Source organism: Lepidochelys kempii, chromosome 4, assembly GCF_965140265.1.
Source record: "Lepidochelys kempii isolate rLepKem1 chromosome 4, rLepKem1.hap2, whole genome shotgun sequence".
Lineage (NCBI taxonomy): Eukaryota > Metazoa > Chordata > Testudines > Cheloniidae > Lepidochelys > Lepidochelys kempii.
Window position 1 is genome coordinate 91,834,683 of NC_133259.1, and position 19,369 is coordinate 91,854,051.

At 44.7% G+C, this 19,369-nt stretch overlaps 2 protein-coding genes across 4 annotated transcripts in view; one reads left to right on the top strand and one right to left on the bottom strand.

Moving 5' to 3' along the window:
• The window catches only part of ATP10D (ATPase phospholipid transporting 10D (putative)), a 108,103-nt gene extending 105,497 nt beyond the window's left edge, over positions 1-2,606 (bottom strand). For 2 of the 3 annotated variants that reach the window (XM_073342120.1, XM_073342118.1), the window contains exons 1-2: positions 2,205-2,606; positions 1,398-1,507 (exon numbers count right to left, since the gene is read on the bottom strand). The gene's annotated coding sequence lies outside the window, so the exon portion shown is untranslated. The remainder of the gene's footprint in view (positions 1-1,397; positions 1,508-2,204) is intronic. The other variant, XM_073342121.1, reaches the window with a different exon arrangement.
• On the top strand, positions 2,538-15,373 carry COMMD8 (COMM domain containing 8). The gene is given in 6 exon segments (XM_073342124.1): positions 2,538-2,664; positions 2,667-2,851; positions 6,371-6,526; positions 8,398-8,550; positions 11,684-11,839; positions 14,351-15,373. Coding segments are annotated over 6 exon segments (783 nt in total). The 5' UTR covers positions 2,538-2,552; the 3' UTR covers positions 14,372-15,373.
• The last annotated feature ends 3,996 nt before the right edge of the window (positions 15,374-19,369 follow it).

Below are 19,369 nucleotides of genomic sequence, written 5' to 3' on the forward strand. Positions count from 1 at the left end.
TCGTTCATGGGTCTGTCATTTTAGCACCCACTCTCATAAACTCTCTCATGGGAGCTTAATTTTAAGCAAGAGTTGTCCCACTGATTTCAATGAATTAAAGTCTAATGGGACTATTCACAGGCAGAAAGTTAAGCAGAGGCTTTCAGTACTTTGTTGTAATGGGGCTTTAATTCATACATTTATATTATACATGCTGAGGAAGTTTGTTAATTCGTTTAAATAAATACTTTGCACTTCCACAGCACCTTTTACTCAAGGACTTGAAAAGGTTTTACTAATTGTAATTATTGTGGCTGTTCAGTACACCAAACCCAAGGGTGCCATTAGCATACCAAGTGTACCACATCTCAGAGTACTCCTGAGGGCATTCTGTGCCAAAAATTAAAAATGTTGCATCAAAAAATTTAAAAATTCTGCAATATTTTAAGAGTTTTGTCAATAAATAAATGCAGATGCTCCAGCATGCCAGTGGGAAGCACAGGGCACTGGCAGCACAAAGATGAGAGATCACCCTGCAGCCTCTCCACCCTTAGGACACAGACTCAGGTGAGGCTGCACCTAACCCTGACACCGCACAAGGCCTGGGCCTTCCCCAGAAACACCCTGGGGCCCTGCCCCTCTGCACCAGGTGTGGGGCAGTCAAGATCAACCAGACAGATCCAAGTGTGGGGGGAGAGGATTCTGTGTGCAACAATCTGGGTGCAGGCAACTCAGTGGGGGGGTCTAGGTGTGGGGGGATCTGGATGCCCAGAGGCTCATTGGGGGTGGGGTTCCGGGTGCAGGGGCAATGGGATGCTGCAGGGGCTTCCAGGTGAAAGTGGTTGGGGTTCAGTGGAAGGGTCTGGGTGTGAGTGTCTCAGCAGGGGGTCTGGGCGTAGCTAGTTGGTGGTCAGTGGCATCGGGGTCTGTATGTAGGGGCTCAGGGTGGTGGAACTCATCAGGGTGCAGGTTTGAATGCAGGGAGCTCAATGGGGGATGGTCTGGGTACAGGGGTGAGGGTCTGGGTGCAGGGGGCTCCCAATGCAGAGGTTGAGGTTCAATGGGGTGGGGTTTGGGTATGGAGGACTAGGTGGGTACTGGGTATGGCTTGGCAGGGGGTGTCTGGGTATGGGAGGTTGGGCTGCATGGGAGTTGGGCAGATGGGGGAGCAGCTCTCCATACAGTAACCCCTCCCCCACAGCTGAGGAGCAATGGGGGCAGGAAGGAGGGGAGGATCCCCAGTTTCCTGCAGCTTGGGGAGGTTTCTGGGGGTGGGTCTGACACAGCCCCAGCCACTTGTTGCAGGGGAACAGGAAGTCCCATCCTCTCCTGCCTCCAGCCCAGCGAGGACTAGCAGCTGATCCCAGCTCAGGGTAGGAGCCACTGGCTAGAGTGTCTCCAACCCTGTGATGATTTACCTCTCTGACGGCTGCTCCGGGTGCCTGAAACAATGTACCTGCGCAGCTAGGGAGTGGTGAGTGACTACGCTTGCAGCTTCCCTCTGTTTCCCTGTCAGAAAGTCATTTTTCTGCACGGAAGCAAAAAAATCTGCATGAGACATGAATTGTGTGCACAAGCAATGGCACACAATTCCCCCATGAGTACTCAGAGGCAACTACTGTAGGTCCTTCAGCAGCTAGGCCTTATAGGCATTATCCCGTGTGTCTCACTGACCACTCACACATGAGTGAGCAAAGGGTATTTTACTAGGGCTGGCAGGAAAAGGAAAGTCTGCAAATATCCTGGGCATTTAGCAGTTTAAACAGTTAAGACTTCAAAAGGAGTAACAGCAATTCCTGTCTGAGGCCCAGAGCACCAGTCCAATCCAGGATCAGGGCTCTTCAGACCCCAGGGTGCCCTCTACACTCCAGTTTCTATTCAAGCAAATGGGAGCCTGCAGGGCTCCAGGCCGGAGCAAGGGCATGTCTACACAGCCGATGTTAGGGCAGCACTTTTAAGGTGGCTGTGTAGTTGCGGCACCATCTCCCCGCAAAAGAACTACCCCCATGAGAGGAGCAACTCCCAGCACTGGTGCACTATCTACTCTGCCACTTTACAGCGCTGAAACTTGCAGCGCTCAGGGGGGTGCTTTTTCACACCCGAGTGAGAAAGCTGCAGCGCTGTCAAGTGGCAGTGTAGACAAGGCCTTCGTCTCTCGCATTCGGGCCCCCCTGCGCTGGCTCCCCGCCCAGCTGCTGCTGCCGCCGAAGAAGTCCCACGCAGACCTGCAGCCGGCCGCGACGTCTGACAGTCTCAGCCGCTTCCACATGGGGCTTCTCGCCAGCGCCGCGGCAGCTCCCGCTCCCAGGAGTCCCCCGCAGTGGATCCCGGCCACCTCCCTGCGCTGTGGGCCCCTGCGCCGCAGAACGAGCCCGAACATTACGGGACCCCCGCTGGGAAGTGTCACCGCCCCCCGGGAGAGCTCGGGGCGAGCGAGCGGCTGGCGGCGCAGGCTCACGGCTTCGCGCCCCTCCAGCGGGCCAGGCTGCGCCTCAGCCCTCTCCCGCCCGCGGGGCCCCGCCGCTCCCCCGGGCTAGCAAAGGCAGCGACTCCTCTGGGGCACCGCCCACCCCATGAGACCCCCCCAACAGCCAGGAGCCCCTGCCGCGGCTGCAGCCGGACAAGCCCCACCCCCTTCCCTGCTCATGCGCGCTCCCAGCCAGCCTCCGCCCCGCCCCGCGAGGCCCCTGTCCCTGCGCATGCGCTCTGTAGCTCTCCCATCCCGCCGAGGGTCTCTCACGGCACTTCCGGAGGAGGGCCGAGCGGGAGCGGCGAGGGTCACGTGTTGTCGCTCGCCCCGCCCCCGAGGTGGAGACTGGACGGGACGATGTTGCTGCAGCTGGAGAAGCTCCCGGCTGACCAGGTCCTGAAGGTGAGACCCGCCCCCGCAGCCGGTGCGCCGCCCCCGCCCCCACCCCCGGCGGAGCGGGCTGGGCTGGGCTCTGTGGCCCTGGCCGCCCGCAGCCCCTCCCCGCAGGGGCTCCCAGGCGGCGCCCGGTGCGGGCCGGCGCAGTACCGCGCCCCGCCGGGCGGGCTGCCCGTGGGCAGCGAGCGGCCCCGGCCGTGACCGGGCGCCCGCCTGGCTACCCCGGCTGCGGCTCGGGGCCAGGCGCCCTGGAGCGCGTCACTGCCCCATGCTGCACGTGAGCTGTCGGCGCCGCAGCCCGCCCGGGGCCCGGGCCCGTCTTCTCCCGGCTAGTCCCAGGTCACGGGGTGTCTCGTCCTTGCCAATAACGGGACACCCCCCCCCCCGAGCTTTGCTGTACGTAAGCACAGAGCAAGCGCCCGGAATTCCTCACCGTGTGTGGGTGACCGGAGCCGCCCTGCCCTCCTCGGGGACACACAGACCAGCTCCCCCTGGTGTGTGGCGGGTGCTTGTCAGTAACATCTAGGGTGCGCGCTCCTGCGTGTGACCCCTGGGCCACGACAGCTGTGCACGTGCGGCTTGGGGTCCCCGCTCCCCCGCCCTCAGCATTCACACCGTACGCATGGGGAAGCCATCCCAGCACACCTGGTGGTTCTGGGATTTATTGACTAAACTTCTGTGGTCAATATTTTAAGTAACTTAGGCATCGATACTTGCTGTCTATGAAGGGAGGAATGTTCAGGACAAGGACTCCTTCCCATCCTTGCTGGGAGGCTTCCTTCCTCCCCGCCCCCCATCTGCTTTCCTCCCAAAAATAGAATAAACCATCAATGACAACCATCCTGTGGAGTTTTAGTGGACATGTTTCTGTATGGATCAGGATTCCCTCTGCTCACTAAACTTGAAGGGATGATTGGGTCTTAACTTCTTGGAAGTAATGAGATAAATACTTTTAAGTGTCAGGAGAAGGGTATCGGTTACATTTGTCTTTAAATGTAATTTTAAAGGCTGCATTAATCCATCAAATCCTAATAAAATGAGCCGGGGAAATCTTTCTCCTGTTGTTCCCTTCTCTCCAGTCAGCTCCTATTAGCTTATCATTAGGGCTGTCAAGCAATTAAAAAAATGAATCGCAATTAATTGTGCGATTAAAAAAAATAATTGTGATTATATGAATATTTTTGGATATTTTCCACATTTTCAAATATATTGGTTTCAGTTACAACGCAGAATATAAAGTGTACTGTGCTCACTTTATATTTATTTTTTATTATAAATATTTGCATTGTAAAAATAAAATAGTATTTTTCAATTCACTTAATACAAGTACTGTAGTGCAATCTCTTTATCAGGCAAATTCAACTTACAAATGTAGAATTATGTAAAAAAAATTTCATTCAAAAATAAAACTATGTAAAGTGAGCCTACAAGCCCACTTCTTGTTCAGCCAATTGTTCAGACAAACAAGTTTGTTTACATTAGCAGGAGATAATGCTGCCTGCTTCTTGTTTACAATGTCACCTGAAAGTGAGAAAAGGTGTTTGCATGGCACTGTTGTAGCCGTGTTTTAAGGTATTTACATGCCAGATGGGCTAAAGATTTATATGTCCCTTCATACTTCAACCACCATTCCATGGGACATGTGTCCATGCTGATGATGGATTCTGCTCGATAACGATCTAAATCAGTGCAGACCAATGCATGTTCATTTTTATCATCTGAGTCAGATGTCACCAGTGGAAGGTTGATTTTATTTTTTGGTGGTTCGGGTTCTGTAGTTTCTGCATCGGAGTGTTGTTCTTTCAAGACTTCTGAAAGCATGCTCCACACCTCCTCCCTCTCAGATTTTGGAAGTCATTTCTGATTCTTAAACCTTGGGTTGAGTGCTGTAGCTATTTTTAGAAATCTCACATTGGTACCTTCTTTGTGTTTTGTGAAATCTGCAGTGAAAGTTTTCTTAAAACGAACAACATGTGCTGGGTCATCATCCGAGACTACTGTAATATGAAATATATGGCAGAATGCAGGTAAAACACAGAGAAAGAGACATAAAATTCTTCCCCAAGGAGTTCAGTCACAAATTTAATTAATGCATGATTTTTTTAACGAGCGTCATCAGCATGGAAGCATGTCCTTTGGAATGGTGGTTAAAGCATGAAGGGACATATGAATGTTTAGCATATCTAGCATGTAAATGCCTTGCAGTGCTGGCTACAAAAGTGCCATGCAAACGCCTGTTCTCATTTTCATGTGACATTGTAAATAAGAAGAGGGCAACATTATCTCCTGTAAATGTAAACAAACTTGTTTGTCTTAGCGACTGGCTGAATAAGAAGCAGGACTGAGTGGACTTGTAGGCTCTAAAGTTTTACATTGTTTGGTTTTTGAGTGCAGTTCTGTAAGAAAAAAATTGACATTTGTAAGTTGTGCTTTTACGATAAAGAGATTGCACTACGGTACTTGTTAGAGGTGAATTGAAAAATAATATTTCTTTTATCATTTTTACAATGCAAATATTTGTGATAAAAATAATATAAAGTGAGCACTGTACACTTTGTATTCTGTGTTGTAATTGAAATCAATATATTTGAAAATGTAGAAAAACATCCAAAATATTTACTACATTTCAATTGATATTCTTTTGTTTAACAGTGCGATTAAAACTGCAATTAATATTTTTGAGTTAATCGTGAGAGTTAACTGCGATTAATTGACAGCCCTACTTATCATGTATCTAATAGTTTTCTACCAGTACAAATAAAAACATTTGAGATATTCTTTAGTCATCCTCACAACTGTCAGTGTTTAATTTGTTTTGGGCTATGACTTTCCTCGCTGACAATAACCCAGAATCCTCTGCTGCTGTCACAACAGCTCTGAGGATGGTTGATTTTTTTTTTTTTTTTGTAAATGAAGTACTAGTCAGTCCTTTCCAGCCACAAAGAAAGTAGTTGCTGCACTGGGCCTTGAGGACAGAGAAACTAGGGGAGCATTTCTGGATGCAAGCAGCTGGTGATTTGGGGAATGGGGAATTAGAGTAGCAGTGGATACTCACTTATTAACATCTGGTATTTGTGTTGCACATTTAATTTTGAAGATTCCAAAGTTCTTCAGAAAGATCATTGTACCTCACTCACGTGACACTCAGTTATAGTTTAATAGCACATACCAATACTGCATAACAGAAGACGGGGGGGGGGGGGGGAAACTATCCCAATGAAGAGGCATGATGTAGTTACCCTGTGTGGAACCTGGTCAAAGCAAAGGAATTAAACATATCTCCTCTAGTGAAAAGTGTTGTGTGATGTAGTCAGGATTTCTTTATTTTTAATTTTTTTAACAGCTCTTCCAGAATATGCTACCTCTAGCTGCACATTATCCCTTTACACAATACCAGGGTGGCATTCCTTCAGCATCCAGCCTCTGAGGCAAAAGTGACACCTGAATTGTCTGCTGAACTTTGCTTCTTGTGTAGGGTAATAATGGAGCCACTATAAAGCCTTAGGGTTTTCTTTCCCCCCCCAGTTCCTTCACCAAGTAGTTGATGGCATATGTGGCCGTGCATATTGTCGATATCAGGATTATGGGAGTGTTTGGAATTTGACAGAATGGATGGCGGTATTAGAAGAAACAACAACATACTTCAAAACTACAGTTGGCAAAAATCTGTCAGATGAAGAGGTGAGACTATCATCAATTAGATTTGACTTTCTTCCATCAAGCCTAGTACTATTGTTATTCTATCCTGAAATATTTATATATTTTAAGTGGGGTTCATATGTTAAATATAGGACTTGGATAGTAATAAAATAGACCAAATCTTGATCACCTTAAGCAGCACCCTGTCTGCCCCCTCTGATTCCCCCTTTATTTCAGGGATTCTGTGCAGCTCCCCCCATTTTCTCTCTGTTCCAGGTTCTGTGTGACCTCTATTTCCTTCCTACCCTACCAGGGTCCTCCATTCTCCCCACATACCAGCAGTTCTATGTGCACCCCATTCTCACTTCCCCGCCGTAGCAGGGACTTTCTTCACAATCCCTTCTCCCATGCCAGATTTCCCCACCCATCCACTGTCCCTGTCTGTGGTTCTGTATGCCCCATTCCAAGTTCCCCCATTATTCCCTCTACGTGGCAGGGACTCTGTGTGTGACCTCAATCTCAGGTCTCTAATATGCCTTTCAGGGTTCTGTGGGGTCCATTCCTCCTCCTCCCATGCCATGGGCTATGTGTGCTTCCCCATTCCTGCCTTCTTCCCACATGCTAGAAGCTTGGTGTTCTTCCCCCGCAATAGGGTCTACAGTCCTCTTCTCCCCGCCAAGGGTCTTTGCATATTCCTTTTCCCTGGCCAGGGCTATGTGTGCCCCCCTTCTTCCATTCTGGGGCCACCCATTCTTCCCACTCATGGTAGGGGCTGTGTGTGCCCTCATACCAGGGATTCTGTGTCCCCTTCCCCCCCATACCCCTATAGCAGGGACTCCCATAGCAGGGACTCTGCAAACTCTCCTCCCCTTCCACCCATGCCAGGGGCTCTGGCTGCTCCCCCTGCATTCCCACCTTCCTCTACCATCCTAGTGGCTCTGTCTGCTCCCTCCCCCCCAACGAGGTTTCCCCAATTTCCTTCCTCCCTCTTCCAGGGTTTCTGTGTGATCCATTCCCCCCTCCCTTCATGCCTGGGCTGTATGTATGTCCCCATTTCCTCTCTTCCCTCATTCTCTATCCGGGAGATAAGTCATTCAGGATGTCAGCAAGTTATTCTATTGGGAGGATGAGCAGAGATGAGATGTGGTATTGATATTGTGGAAGATCCAGTGTGTCTAATTTTAAGGAAAACTTGTAGGTGCTCCTAAATACAGTTAGGAATGTATTTCATTTTATGGATAGCAGGGAGGAAGCAGCCAGAATGCTAGCTCCAGAGTGTATGTGGGCAGCTGAGTGACAGATAAACAGTCAATACCAGTGTGTCCTTTCAAACTAGCTCTGGGAGAGTTACCTTTTATTTTATTTTGTAAAGGGCGCCTCAGCGGATTCTAATTGGAACTTTTCTTTTAAGAAAGGAATCTAAACAGGTTAACAGTATACCTTTGAGAGACCGTTCTCCAGTCAATGTTTATACATGAGTGATATTGTATTTAATTTACAGTTATGGAGATAAACTTAATGGAGTCATGTTTGCTTATGCACCATAGGAAACACACATCGGGGAAATCAGTGGGAAAGGGGCATTGAAAGGGAAGCTTCCTTGAATTTTTCAAGCCTCAACTGTATTCAGCTGGATCGTTGTTAACAACAGTGAGCAAACATTTCACAAATTTCCCTAGCATATAAACAAGGGTTTACAGTGAAATTTTTATTCACTATATCTGAGGGTGCTTTGGTGGTTGCTTATGTCCACTGTCTGCCATTGTGACCTGTTGGGAGAGGCAAGGGCATAAACTGAATAACTCCAGGTAGCAGTTGTCGTTTTGGCTTCTTTTCCAGTACAGCTATATTCTATTGTAAATCTGACCTTTTCTGCTTCATAATTAAAACTCTCTTTTTACTGATGTTTTCAGGCTGTTCAGCAGTTGAATGAATTGAGCTCAAGCCATCAAGAAGCAATTGCAAAATGCTTGAAAGGCAGAAAGGAAGAAATCAGGCATGCACTGGTGGAAAGCATAAGTGCAATCTCCTCTGCCCAGCTACAGGATTTTGACTGGCAGTTAAAGGTGAGCCTGTATCTGTGTCTCTTATTGTCCAGAGCCTAGAAGGCTACAGACACAGCCTCTGATAGGCTGCCTGATTCAGAGGTAAGGTTAGACTTGTATGGATACCAGAAACCCAGAGCAGAAGAATTGCTGGGAAGGCATACAGCTCATGAAAATAAGCTCCCCTTTGCTGTACTGCATTATTGCCATCTCTTGGATGTTTTTTTGAGATTTTTTGATTCTCCTCACACATTTGATTTACTTCTCTCCATCACAATTTGAGCCCTGACTTGGAAACTTGACTGAATAGAAGAAGAAAACCTGTACTTAGAATAAAATAAAAAAGTAAAGCTACATGAATACTAGATGGAATTCCCTGACTCATGTGAAAAAAACAACCCTCTAGATCATAACTAAATGTATGTATGTTTAAGGGATAGATTGAAATCAGTTGTATTTAGTTTTATTTTACTAATGAGAACAGTGCTGCCCAAAGTTGGAAGAAAATCTGCCTATAGTAGAAGTGCTCTTTTGCATAAACATTTTAATCTGCCAGAAGTGCATTATAGAAATAATCCTGATAATATTGCTTATGTTTATCTGTCCTTGTTAGTTGTTAAATAACAGACTAGCTTTTTGTCCTAACAAGCACTGTAGATATTTTTTGCTGAAAAATGATTTTGAACTCCAAGTCAGTTTCTGACTGGACCAGATTTTGCAGGAGCTGATAGCATAACATCATGTTGTGCTTCAGATGAGCTGCTTGCTAAGTACTGTTGGCAAAATTATAAACCAGACCTATAAAAACATCCAGTTGCTGCCTGCAGTTTCTTGTTACTTTCTCCTATTGAGGGTTTTTTTTTTTTTTAAATTTCTGGCTAAGAATTAATTCTGAATTAATATAACATCTGAACTAATTTACAGCTGTCTATTTCTTCCTCTGTGGCTCACATTTCGCTTTATCCTTTATTCCCATTAGTCACCTGTGCAATTTATTAAAATCAGAAACTCTCCTTTGGGGAAATGCTGCTGTAATAGTTATATAGGACCAGCTGCCTTCCCATAATTGTACAGGACCAAAATCAAGTCACAGGCTCTCTGTATCTGGTATATGATAATACTGCCAAGTGACTGGAAAAATGTATTCAGTGTTTGCTAGCCAATGTGAAGAATACCTGCACCGCTTCACACCCCTGCAATTTAAAGGAATAGAGTTGTGTACTGTATTTAGTTGCAAAATTGTCAATAAACTTTCTATTACATTTTAAAAAAAATAACTTTTTACTGAGGCTGATTTGAATAGTAGAAAAACATTGACATGCCATTTGACCAATTTTATCAGTATTTGAAAAATTGTATATTTGTTAAATAGTATTTGATCAGCTGCAGAGTTGGCTGGAAAGTGCAAAAAACCACTTAAGAATGTAAGAATGGCTATACTGAGTCAGACCAGAGGTCCATCTAGCCCAGTATCTTGTCTTCTGACAGTGGCCAGTGCCAGGTGCTTCAGAGGGTGTGAACAGAACAGGTAATCGTTGAGTGATCCAACCCCTGTTGTCCAGTCCCAGCTTCTGGCAAACAGAGGCTAGGGACTCTTCAGAGCATAGTTTTGCATCCCTGCCCATCCTGGCTAATAGCCATTGATGGACTTATCCTCCATGAACTTATCTAGTTCTTTTTTTAACCGTTATAGTCCTGGCCTTCACAATATTCTCTGGCAAAGAGTTCCACAGATTAACTGTGTTATGTGATGAAATACTTCCTTTTGTTTGTTTTAAACCTGCTGCCTGTTACAGTAAAAGCTTTGTTATTTGGCATGTTGGGAAAATGGCATGTTGGGAAAATGGGGGGGTGCTCATAAGTAAAAAAAATTCTGCTTAACTAACAGGTATACTAACCAATGGACGGAGGCAGTTTGGATGCGGGAGGAGGCTCAGGGCTGGGGGTTGTGGTGGGGTTGGGGTGCAGGCTCTGGGAGGGAGTTTGGGTGCGGGAGGGGTCTCGGGGCAGGGGTTGGGGTGCGGGGGAAGTTTCACGGTGCCAGATCCAGGCGGTGCTTATCTTGGGCATTTCCCCGCAAGCAGCAACATGTCTCTGCTGCTCCTAGGCAGAAGCGTGGCCAGTGGCGCTACACGCTGCCTCCACACGCAGGCACTGCTGCCTCAGCTCCTATTGGCCGCAGTTCCCGGCCAATGGGAGCTGCGGAGCCAGCACTCAGGGCGGAGCAGACGGATAACATAGAGCCCCTGTGGCTGTTCCTCCACCTAGGAACAACAGGGACATGTCACCTCTTCTGAGGAGCCAGGAAGGGAGCCTGCCAGCCCCGCACAAACTGGACTTTTAATGGATATCACAAATGCCGGTTTCTAGAACTTTCTGGGTGGTAAAGTGCCGGATAACACAGTTTTTACTGTAATTTCATTTCGAGTTCTTGTGTCATGAGATGGAGTAAATAACAGTTCCTTATTTACTTTCTCCACATCAGTCATGATTTTATAGACCTTTATCATATCCCCCATTCTTTTCTGATACTTTTACTCTGGTACTTACCCAATTACTCTGGTACTTGTTGAATAAGTTGTAAATACTGTTCAGTCAGCCCTACTGTCATCTCTTTTACCTTTTTATCCTTTCATGGCTTGCTCTCTCAGCATATTTGCCCTTTTTATCTAATCCTGGCCCTTGTTGGATGCATATTTCAATTCCATTCCATTGTAGAACTTGCATGCTGGATTATATGAAAAACTAAATAAGCAAGAAGCTTTACAGTGTCACTGTTTAAGTGTCGGCAGGCCCAAAATGTAATCTGCTTTAAAATCTGATTGCAAAATTCATGCAACCCAAGTTTTGAGGAATGATTTCAAAACCCATGATTCAGTACTGCTACCTATAACAAAAAATGCCGTTATCCTGTCATCTTTGAACAATTTTGCATTAACAAACTATTGTGCAATGGAGGGGAAAACAGTTGTAGCTAAAGAAACAGAATGAAAGTTTCAGGCTTCAAAGAGGATGGGTATAATTAACAAGAAGAAAAATACTTAACATTAATCCTGACAGTGACGTTTCAAGATAAAGTGTAGATGTGGTGGCATGGTGGACATATAACATTTAATGTCTCTACTTTAAATGACTTTTAATTCATCATATACAGCTTGCTCTCTCCAGTGATAAGATCTCCATGTTGCAAATGCCACTTCTCAATCTTGATCTGGATGTGAAAGAAAATGGCGAAATTAAGCCAGTCTCTGTAGAAATGAATAAGGAAGAACTGCAGAACCTAATAAATGCTCTGGAAGCAGCTAATAAGGTATTTGTTACTGGCTTTTTATTACATCCTTTCTTAATTAGGTCCTAAGTACTACAATCATTTTTACTTTCCAGTATTCCTGTTGTTATTATAGCACCTTATAGGAAGTGACTTGGTAGTGGAACATGCTTCTGTGGAGTTTATTATTGTATTTAAGTCTGTTTATGTTTATCTTTAGCAGTCTTAGTTTATCTCTTCCACAGTTTTATAAAAAATATCTCTTCCTCTAATGAACAGTTAAAATATTATTTTGTCATTAACACTAGTTGATTTTTATCAAACTTTCTTCCTCTGCTGCTCTACCCCCGGTTGGAGTTCTTTGTCCTGGGCCCAAAATTTGGCATGCCCCTCTTATATTGTTTTGTTTCATAGTGTTTGGTTACCATGGTTAGCCTGTCTGGTTCTGTATAGCAAGACTGAGCTCTGGATATTGCTACCTAACAACAAAATGTTCTTGATGCTGTACACTAGAACAAGTTCCATTTCAAAGGTTCCCATTCCTTCTATAGAGGCAGGAATGCAGCAAGCACAATAGACAACTAAGATCAGGGTCAAAATGCCTTGAAAGTTATAGGGAGCAGAAGAGAATATGAAAAGAACAGCATTTTAGCTAAGAGCCACATACAGAATGATTTGAAGACAGAATTTCCTCCTGAACCCCACAAAGAATCAGTGGCTGGAAATGGACTCTTTGACACATTATATGGGTTTATCTAGATCAAGCAATCCTTTATTTCCTGTGGGCTAACAGAACAGATAGAAAGGGAATTGTACACTGAGAATGCAAGTATATCTGACATTGAAAAATTTTATTTGAATGGAAACTAAATTCTCTGGAATTGTTCCAAATTGGACAATGGAAAGAGCAGAAAATATGCAGAAGAAAGTAATTTAAACATGTTTGGAGTGGTGTGGTGATAGGGAAGGACGCAGTATTGTCTGACTTGTATATTTGTTGATGGTAATCACATGAATTGGAGGCATCCTCAACCAAATTGCAGCATTTATTCAAGGCACTTTATAAGGTGCAGTGGTTTGTTAGCACTGTTGATGAATGACATACGTGCTTTAAATATCTGTTGATTTACTGATAATGACAGGTTTCAGAGTGGTAGCCATGTTAGTCTGTATCAGCAAAAAGAACGAGGAGTACTTGTGGCACCTTAGAGACTAACAAATATATTTGTGCATAAGCTTTCGTGGGCTAAAACCCACTTCATTGGATGCATGCAGTGGAAAATACAGTTGGAAGAGGTATGCACGCACACACACCAAACATGAAAAAATGGGTGTTGCCATACACACTATAATGAGCGTGATCAATTCAGGTGAGCTATTATCAGCAGGAGAAAAAACCTTTTGTATTGATAATCAGGATGGCCCGTTTCCAACAGTTGACAAGAAGGTGAGAGTAACGGGGTGGGAGGGGGAGGGGAGGAATAAGCATGGGGAAGTAGTTTTACTTTGTGTAATGACCCATCCACTGCCAGTCTTTATTCAAGCCTAATTTAATAGTGTCTAGTTTGCAAATTAATTCCTGGGAGTGGAATAATGACAGTTTACAAACTTCTGTCTCCCAGTAGAATGAGTGGAGAAATGATGGAATAAAGTAATTGTCCAGTTAGAAGTTGGCTATTTATCTCTTAGGTCAAGGTTTTTTTTTGTTTTTTTTTTAAACTTAGCTGACAAACTAATCGCTGTTATCTATCCATAATATCTTAGTGTCGTGGCTGCAATATGCAGGCCAACACTTCTAATGCTTCTTCAAGAGTGCTTGGCAACTGGGAAATCCTGGCTTGTAATTCTTAGTGCTTTTAATAACAAATGCTAAATGAGGAAGAAGTATGACAGTAATAGTGCTGTTTTTTTTAAAAAAATGGTCATACATAGTTCAAAGTAGTACGAGCACATCAGTGTAGTAGGGCCAGGACTGGGCCACCAGGCAACCTGACAGCTACTCATTGGGCTGGTCATCTTCATCCCAGGTGCAGCAGACATTTCCATATATGCCCTGCCGTGGCCAAAAGCCTTCTCTTGCTTTTAGGGGTAGCTCTGTGGCTACCTACAGGAACTGCTCCTTCTTGGCAGAGTGTTCTCCTAGGCAGTTGGCAACAGTTCCTGTTTGGGCCTTCTCAGAGCTGATCACAGGAACACTTTGAGGCCTCTGGGTACCCCTTAATTTCCTGCAAATGAAGCCAAAGGAGCAGTTGCTCATCAAGATTCTGGGCTACCCAGCCAGGGCTCCGTTAGCCCAGGCTTCAGCAGACTCCAGCTTGCTCTGCGCTCTCCTCATTATTGCAGGGGAAAGTAAGGTAAAGTTTTCTCATGTTTGATTATATGTATTGAGAGGAGGGACTCACTCTGTGAATGGTGTCCCATGTCTGCCGTGTGAAGCAGAAACCTGCAGGTATATTTGCAAAGACTGTTTGTAAGGTATTGTCCAGGCTTCTTGAGCCTGTGACTCTGGCCCTGATTGTAGCTGAATCTCTTTCTTTCAATTTCTTTCTGAAGGTTGTTTTGCAGCTGAAATGACGAGATTCTGACTGTCAGTGACATCTGTTGGTGATGGTTCCACAAGAGACTGCAAAGAGAATGGAGATATACTCTATAAAGTGGGAGAGTAATGATGCTATTAAAGTACTGAGTTAAGTAAGCAACACTGATGTGGACCAGAAGATTTATTACAAACTTGGTGGAAAAAGAGACCCTGCAGTCCACTAGACCCGAAACACAATTGCCTTGTAGAAAATGTTGAAAGTTGTATAGGTCTACGAAAGACTACAGTAGCATTTATGAAAAATTTGAGTTCCGTGTTTGACTTTGGAGAAGAGATTTTGCAGATGTACATAAGCTTTTTTTGTTCAGAATAAGACATCTTGCCTCCAAAGTAACTTATTACATAACAGTGTAATATGAGTTGCTTTCCTGGGAAGGTTAAGCACAGCCGTGTCCTGGAACATAAATATTTGATACTTGTAAATAGCAGAGTAATAAACAGTTGATGCTTTACATGGATAATGGCTTTTGAAAATTTAAAAATCTTTAAACATTCAGAACCTGCCAACCTGTGTCTTGTGAGTTTCACATAATTGTCTTGAAACTGCTCTGAAAACTGGACCAGTGTCAAAGTTCTGAATAAGAAACACATGGCTTTCAACTGATACGTGTGACTCAAAATATATATATATATATATATATATATATATATATATATATATATATATATATATATATAAAATCAAGTGATGGCTTTGCAGAACAGTAGGTCAGCTATTTCCAAAGTGTGTCTAAGAGTGTATATGCTGTACACAGGCTGTCAGAATAGTGCTCCCAGTCCAATATAGCCATTTTTTCTGCAGGGAGGGTGTTACACACCTGCAGAGGTTGGGGGTAGGATTTAGACTACATGCAGAATTTCTGCCGAGAATTTATTGACACCAGAAATCTGTCTGATTCCAATTATTACGTGCTTGTCTACTATCGAAACACATTTAGTTGTATTTAAATAGAATAAAAAAAATACTTATGCATTCATTTTACTTGCAGTGAACTGTAGTAAGCCATGTTATCTGCCTTTAACAAATAAATTCTTGTGACTCTCTTTCAGCAGAAGGATGCAGAAGTGATGTAAAGGGCAGGATCCTGCTCTTATACCCAGATAATAGTGATTTGTGAGGTACAAGACCCAAGACTATCATTAATTTCAGTGGTGAGGTTCCCATTGACTTGTGTGGGAGCAAGACCTGAGTTCAGATTTACATCTCCAAGAGAAAACAGCCAGCCACTACAACATTCTGTAGGCCAGATCCTCACCTGGCATAAATCGATTGTAGCTCCATTGTTAGAGTTTAATGGAGCTTTGCCAACTTGCATTGCTTAAGAAGCTGGCCCTCTAAGGAAACATTAGCCCTGGCATCATAAAATATAGGTGTCTTTTAAGTCAGCAATATGAAGGAATTCACTTTACGTTACCTTAATTACTGAAATGCAAATTCATATTCATTATTTTCTGTTTTTCTGCCTTAAATAGGATTTTAATTTTCTCTTTCCACAGTGAATAGTATTTGTAATTGAATGTGTAAATACTTTGTGTTTTGCGTATGGCAAGCTAATGAAAAAGTGATGAACCACCAGTATTTAATATTATAGTCAGAGTACTACATAACAAAATTTCAGAAATGATAATTGCAAATGAACTCTTATTTTACTGTTTAATTGTAATGGGATCTCCGGTAGGAGTGAACTAGAGAAAAACAACCTTCATATATCACATAGAATAGTTACATATAACTTCAAGCAATTTGTTTTAGATGCAGAGAGATGCACTGGATTTTTCTGATTGAAATATAGCAATTTTGTTGCTTGCTCAAAGATATTCAGGCTATTGTTGCTTTTTTAGCCTTGTTTTTGTCTTTCTATTGTTGAAATGAGTGAATAGGGTTGCTTATCAGGTTAACACAATCCATTATTGATTTGTGAATATGAATTCTACTGGTTTAGGCTAGCATGGAAGTAACCCTCAGGGCTGCCACCTTTTGATCACTAGTGTGCAGAATTGACTCCCCAAGATTGCTGGGAAGTTATGGAAGAAATATTCAGGATAGTATTTCCCATGTAGAGTACCCGTCATGGGGTAAAATCCCTCTAAACCCTGAAGTCCTCCATGTCTGTACTGTATACTGGACGAGTAGTACTGTATATTATTTGTACTACTTAGGAGCCCTAGTCATGGACCAGCATCCAGCTGAATATGTGTATAGTAAAGGGACCAAGGAAGGGGTATTGACTCGTTAACAAGAGAGGAGAGAACCCCAAAATATATCTTTAGCATTTCATTTCTGTGTCAGGCATTTAGTCATTGTATGCAAAGTTTATTTTTATATTAATTGGTTGTAGACAAGTTTTGTAACTTGGCTGGAGAAATGTATTTACCTAAAATATGCAATCATGTTTATCCAATTTAGTAACTACAGTCTTTTACAGTGATACTCAGACCTCAGTGGTTCAAGAGCCAAATTATCGATCAGTATTACCCTAAAGAGCCACAGTAGTGTGACTTCTTTCATTTACTGTAGCTTCAGATTTAAACAGTATATTCAGATTTAAACAGTATGACATGGGAAGTACTTAATTTATATATATTATTCTCACAGCAAAATGACTGCCCAAGTATTATTTTATCAACTACAATTGGCTAATAACATAGTAAAAGCATCCTGATTGGTTAATAATTAAATCACACAGTGTTTTTATATCATGTGCTGCAAAGAGCTGCAGGAGACGCATTAAAGAGCCACTTGCACCTCGTGAGCCTCCGTTTGAATATCACTGGTTTGATAGTTAGAGACAGTAGCATCAACAGCAACTCCTTGAGGTTGTGAGCTCCTCAAGCCAGAGTGCCTGAGAAAGTTAGTACTGTGGACAAACTAACAGCGTGGTTTGTGTCTCTTTGGGCTCTTCGGGTTTTGGATGCTGTGGTCTAAATTTTCAAAAGTGCTTAGAGGGGCTGCTTTTCTAGAAGTTTTTGGCACTCAAAAATTGAGGCACTTGAAATCTCTTAGTTGCTTTAGAGCAGAGGTGGGCAAACTACGGCCCGCGGGACTGTCCTGCCTGGCCCTTGAGCTCCGCGCCGGGGAGGCTAGCCCTCCTCCGCAGCTACGCCACCGTGCGGGCAGCGCTCTGGGCGGCAGGGCTGCGCGATTCTGCAGGGCAGCACGGCAGTAGTGTCTGGCTCCTGCAGGGTGGCGTGGCTGCCAGACATGCTGCTCTGAGTGGCATGGTAAGGGGGCTGGGGAGTCCCAGGGGGCAGTCAGGGAGCAGGGGGGGGGGGTTGGATAGGTGTGGGAGTCCTGGGGGGTCTGTCAAGGGGTGGTTGGATGGGGCGGAGGTTCTGGGGGGGTGGTCAGGGGACGGGGAATGGGGGGTTGGAAAGGCATGGGAGTCCCGGGGGGCCTGTCAGGGCTGGAGTGTGGATAGGGGTCAGGGCAGTCAGGGGACAGGGAGCTGGACGGCGGGGGGGTTGGATAGGGGCAGGGGATCCTGGGAGGGGGTGGTCAGGGGACAAGGAGCAGGGGGGTTGGAAGGGTCAGAGGTTCTGAGGGGGGCAGTCAGGGGGTGGGAAGTGGGAGGGGTCGGATAGGGGGAGGGGCCAGGCTGTTTGGGGAGGCACAACCTTCCCTACCTGGCCCTCCATACAGTTTTGCCACCCCAGTGTGGCCCTTGGGCCAAAAAGTTTGCCTACCCCTGCTTTAGAGGATAAGATCCTATGCTTCTAGCCTTCTCTGCAGATTTTTCCAACCCCTCTCCCTGAGGGGAGAATTTAGTTGAAGTTCAGCAACCTGGGGTTCCACTATCGACGCAGCATTATGTAGGTTGAGTCCAACCACCCAAATCCCTGACTTCCTAGAGCCTTCCCAAAATGTGGCTGCTCTAGCCCTTTGTCCATGGTGCAGTGTAGGAAAACATGACTGTCCAGAAGACACACAAAACCAACCCATGGAATTCTGAAATTTTTTGGTGGCTCCCAGGGTATGCCTACACAGGGATAAAAAAACCATGACTGGCCTGGGTCAGCTGACTCAAGCTCACAGGTCTCAGACTTCAGGGCTGAAAAATCGGAGTTTTGGGAGCCTCCACCCTTGCAGGATTCCAAAGCTCAGGCTTTGGCCTGAGCCTGAACGTCTAATGATTTTTAGCTCTGCAGCCCAGGCCCCACGAGCCCGAGTCATCTGATTTGGGCCAGCCATGGCCATGCTGCAGGTCTTTTATCCTTGTGTAGACGTACCCTCAGAGCATGAGTCCTGTGGGGCTGTCTCAACACTACAAAGCAATAGGGTTTCAACCCTGGGTCCCAGCTTGACTCAGGCTCAGACTCTGCAGCACCATGGGGTCTTGGGACCCTGGATCTGAGCTCTGGGTTAGCACAATTTGTGTGTAGATGGAAGGGGGTTAGCCTTGAGCCTGAGTTCGAACCCTGGGCTTACATTGCAGTGTAAACAGTGAATCAAGCAGAACAGCTAAGACTCTGTACCGACTCAATCCTGCATTCTTTGCATACCCCAAACTCTCCTTCAGGCCTTTTCTCAAGAAATAGTCACAATAACAATGGTTTATCACTTCTACTTTGTAAAACCACCATTTGTTAGCACTACCTTCCAATATAGCTGTTAGTCTAAAAATCAACCAACACACTATTTTGTCTGTTAGATCAAAGTTAGACAAATGAGATTTTCTTAGATTATGAAAAAGGAGATTCTATCCCTCTGCTGATCTTGCTTAATTAGAGAATCTACAAAAAAGCAGCTCTCATTATAATGTCTTATTTAAAATGATTGCTAATGCTCTTTATACATGTCTTTACAACTATGAAAAAAATCCTGTAAATAAATAAAAACACTGTGATGAGTTTATAGAAATTATGGGGATGGAACCTTTTCTGGAGAAATTAGGTGTAAGTGCTGCAATGGAGCGACCAACACTTCCTATTAACACGGACGTGATGTTCAAGGGCAACTGGGAGTTTTACCAAAA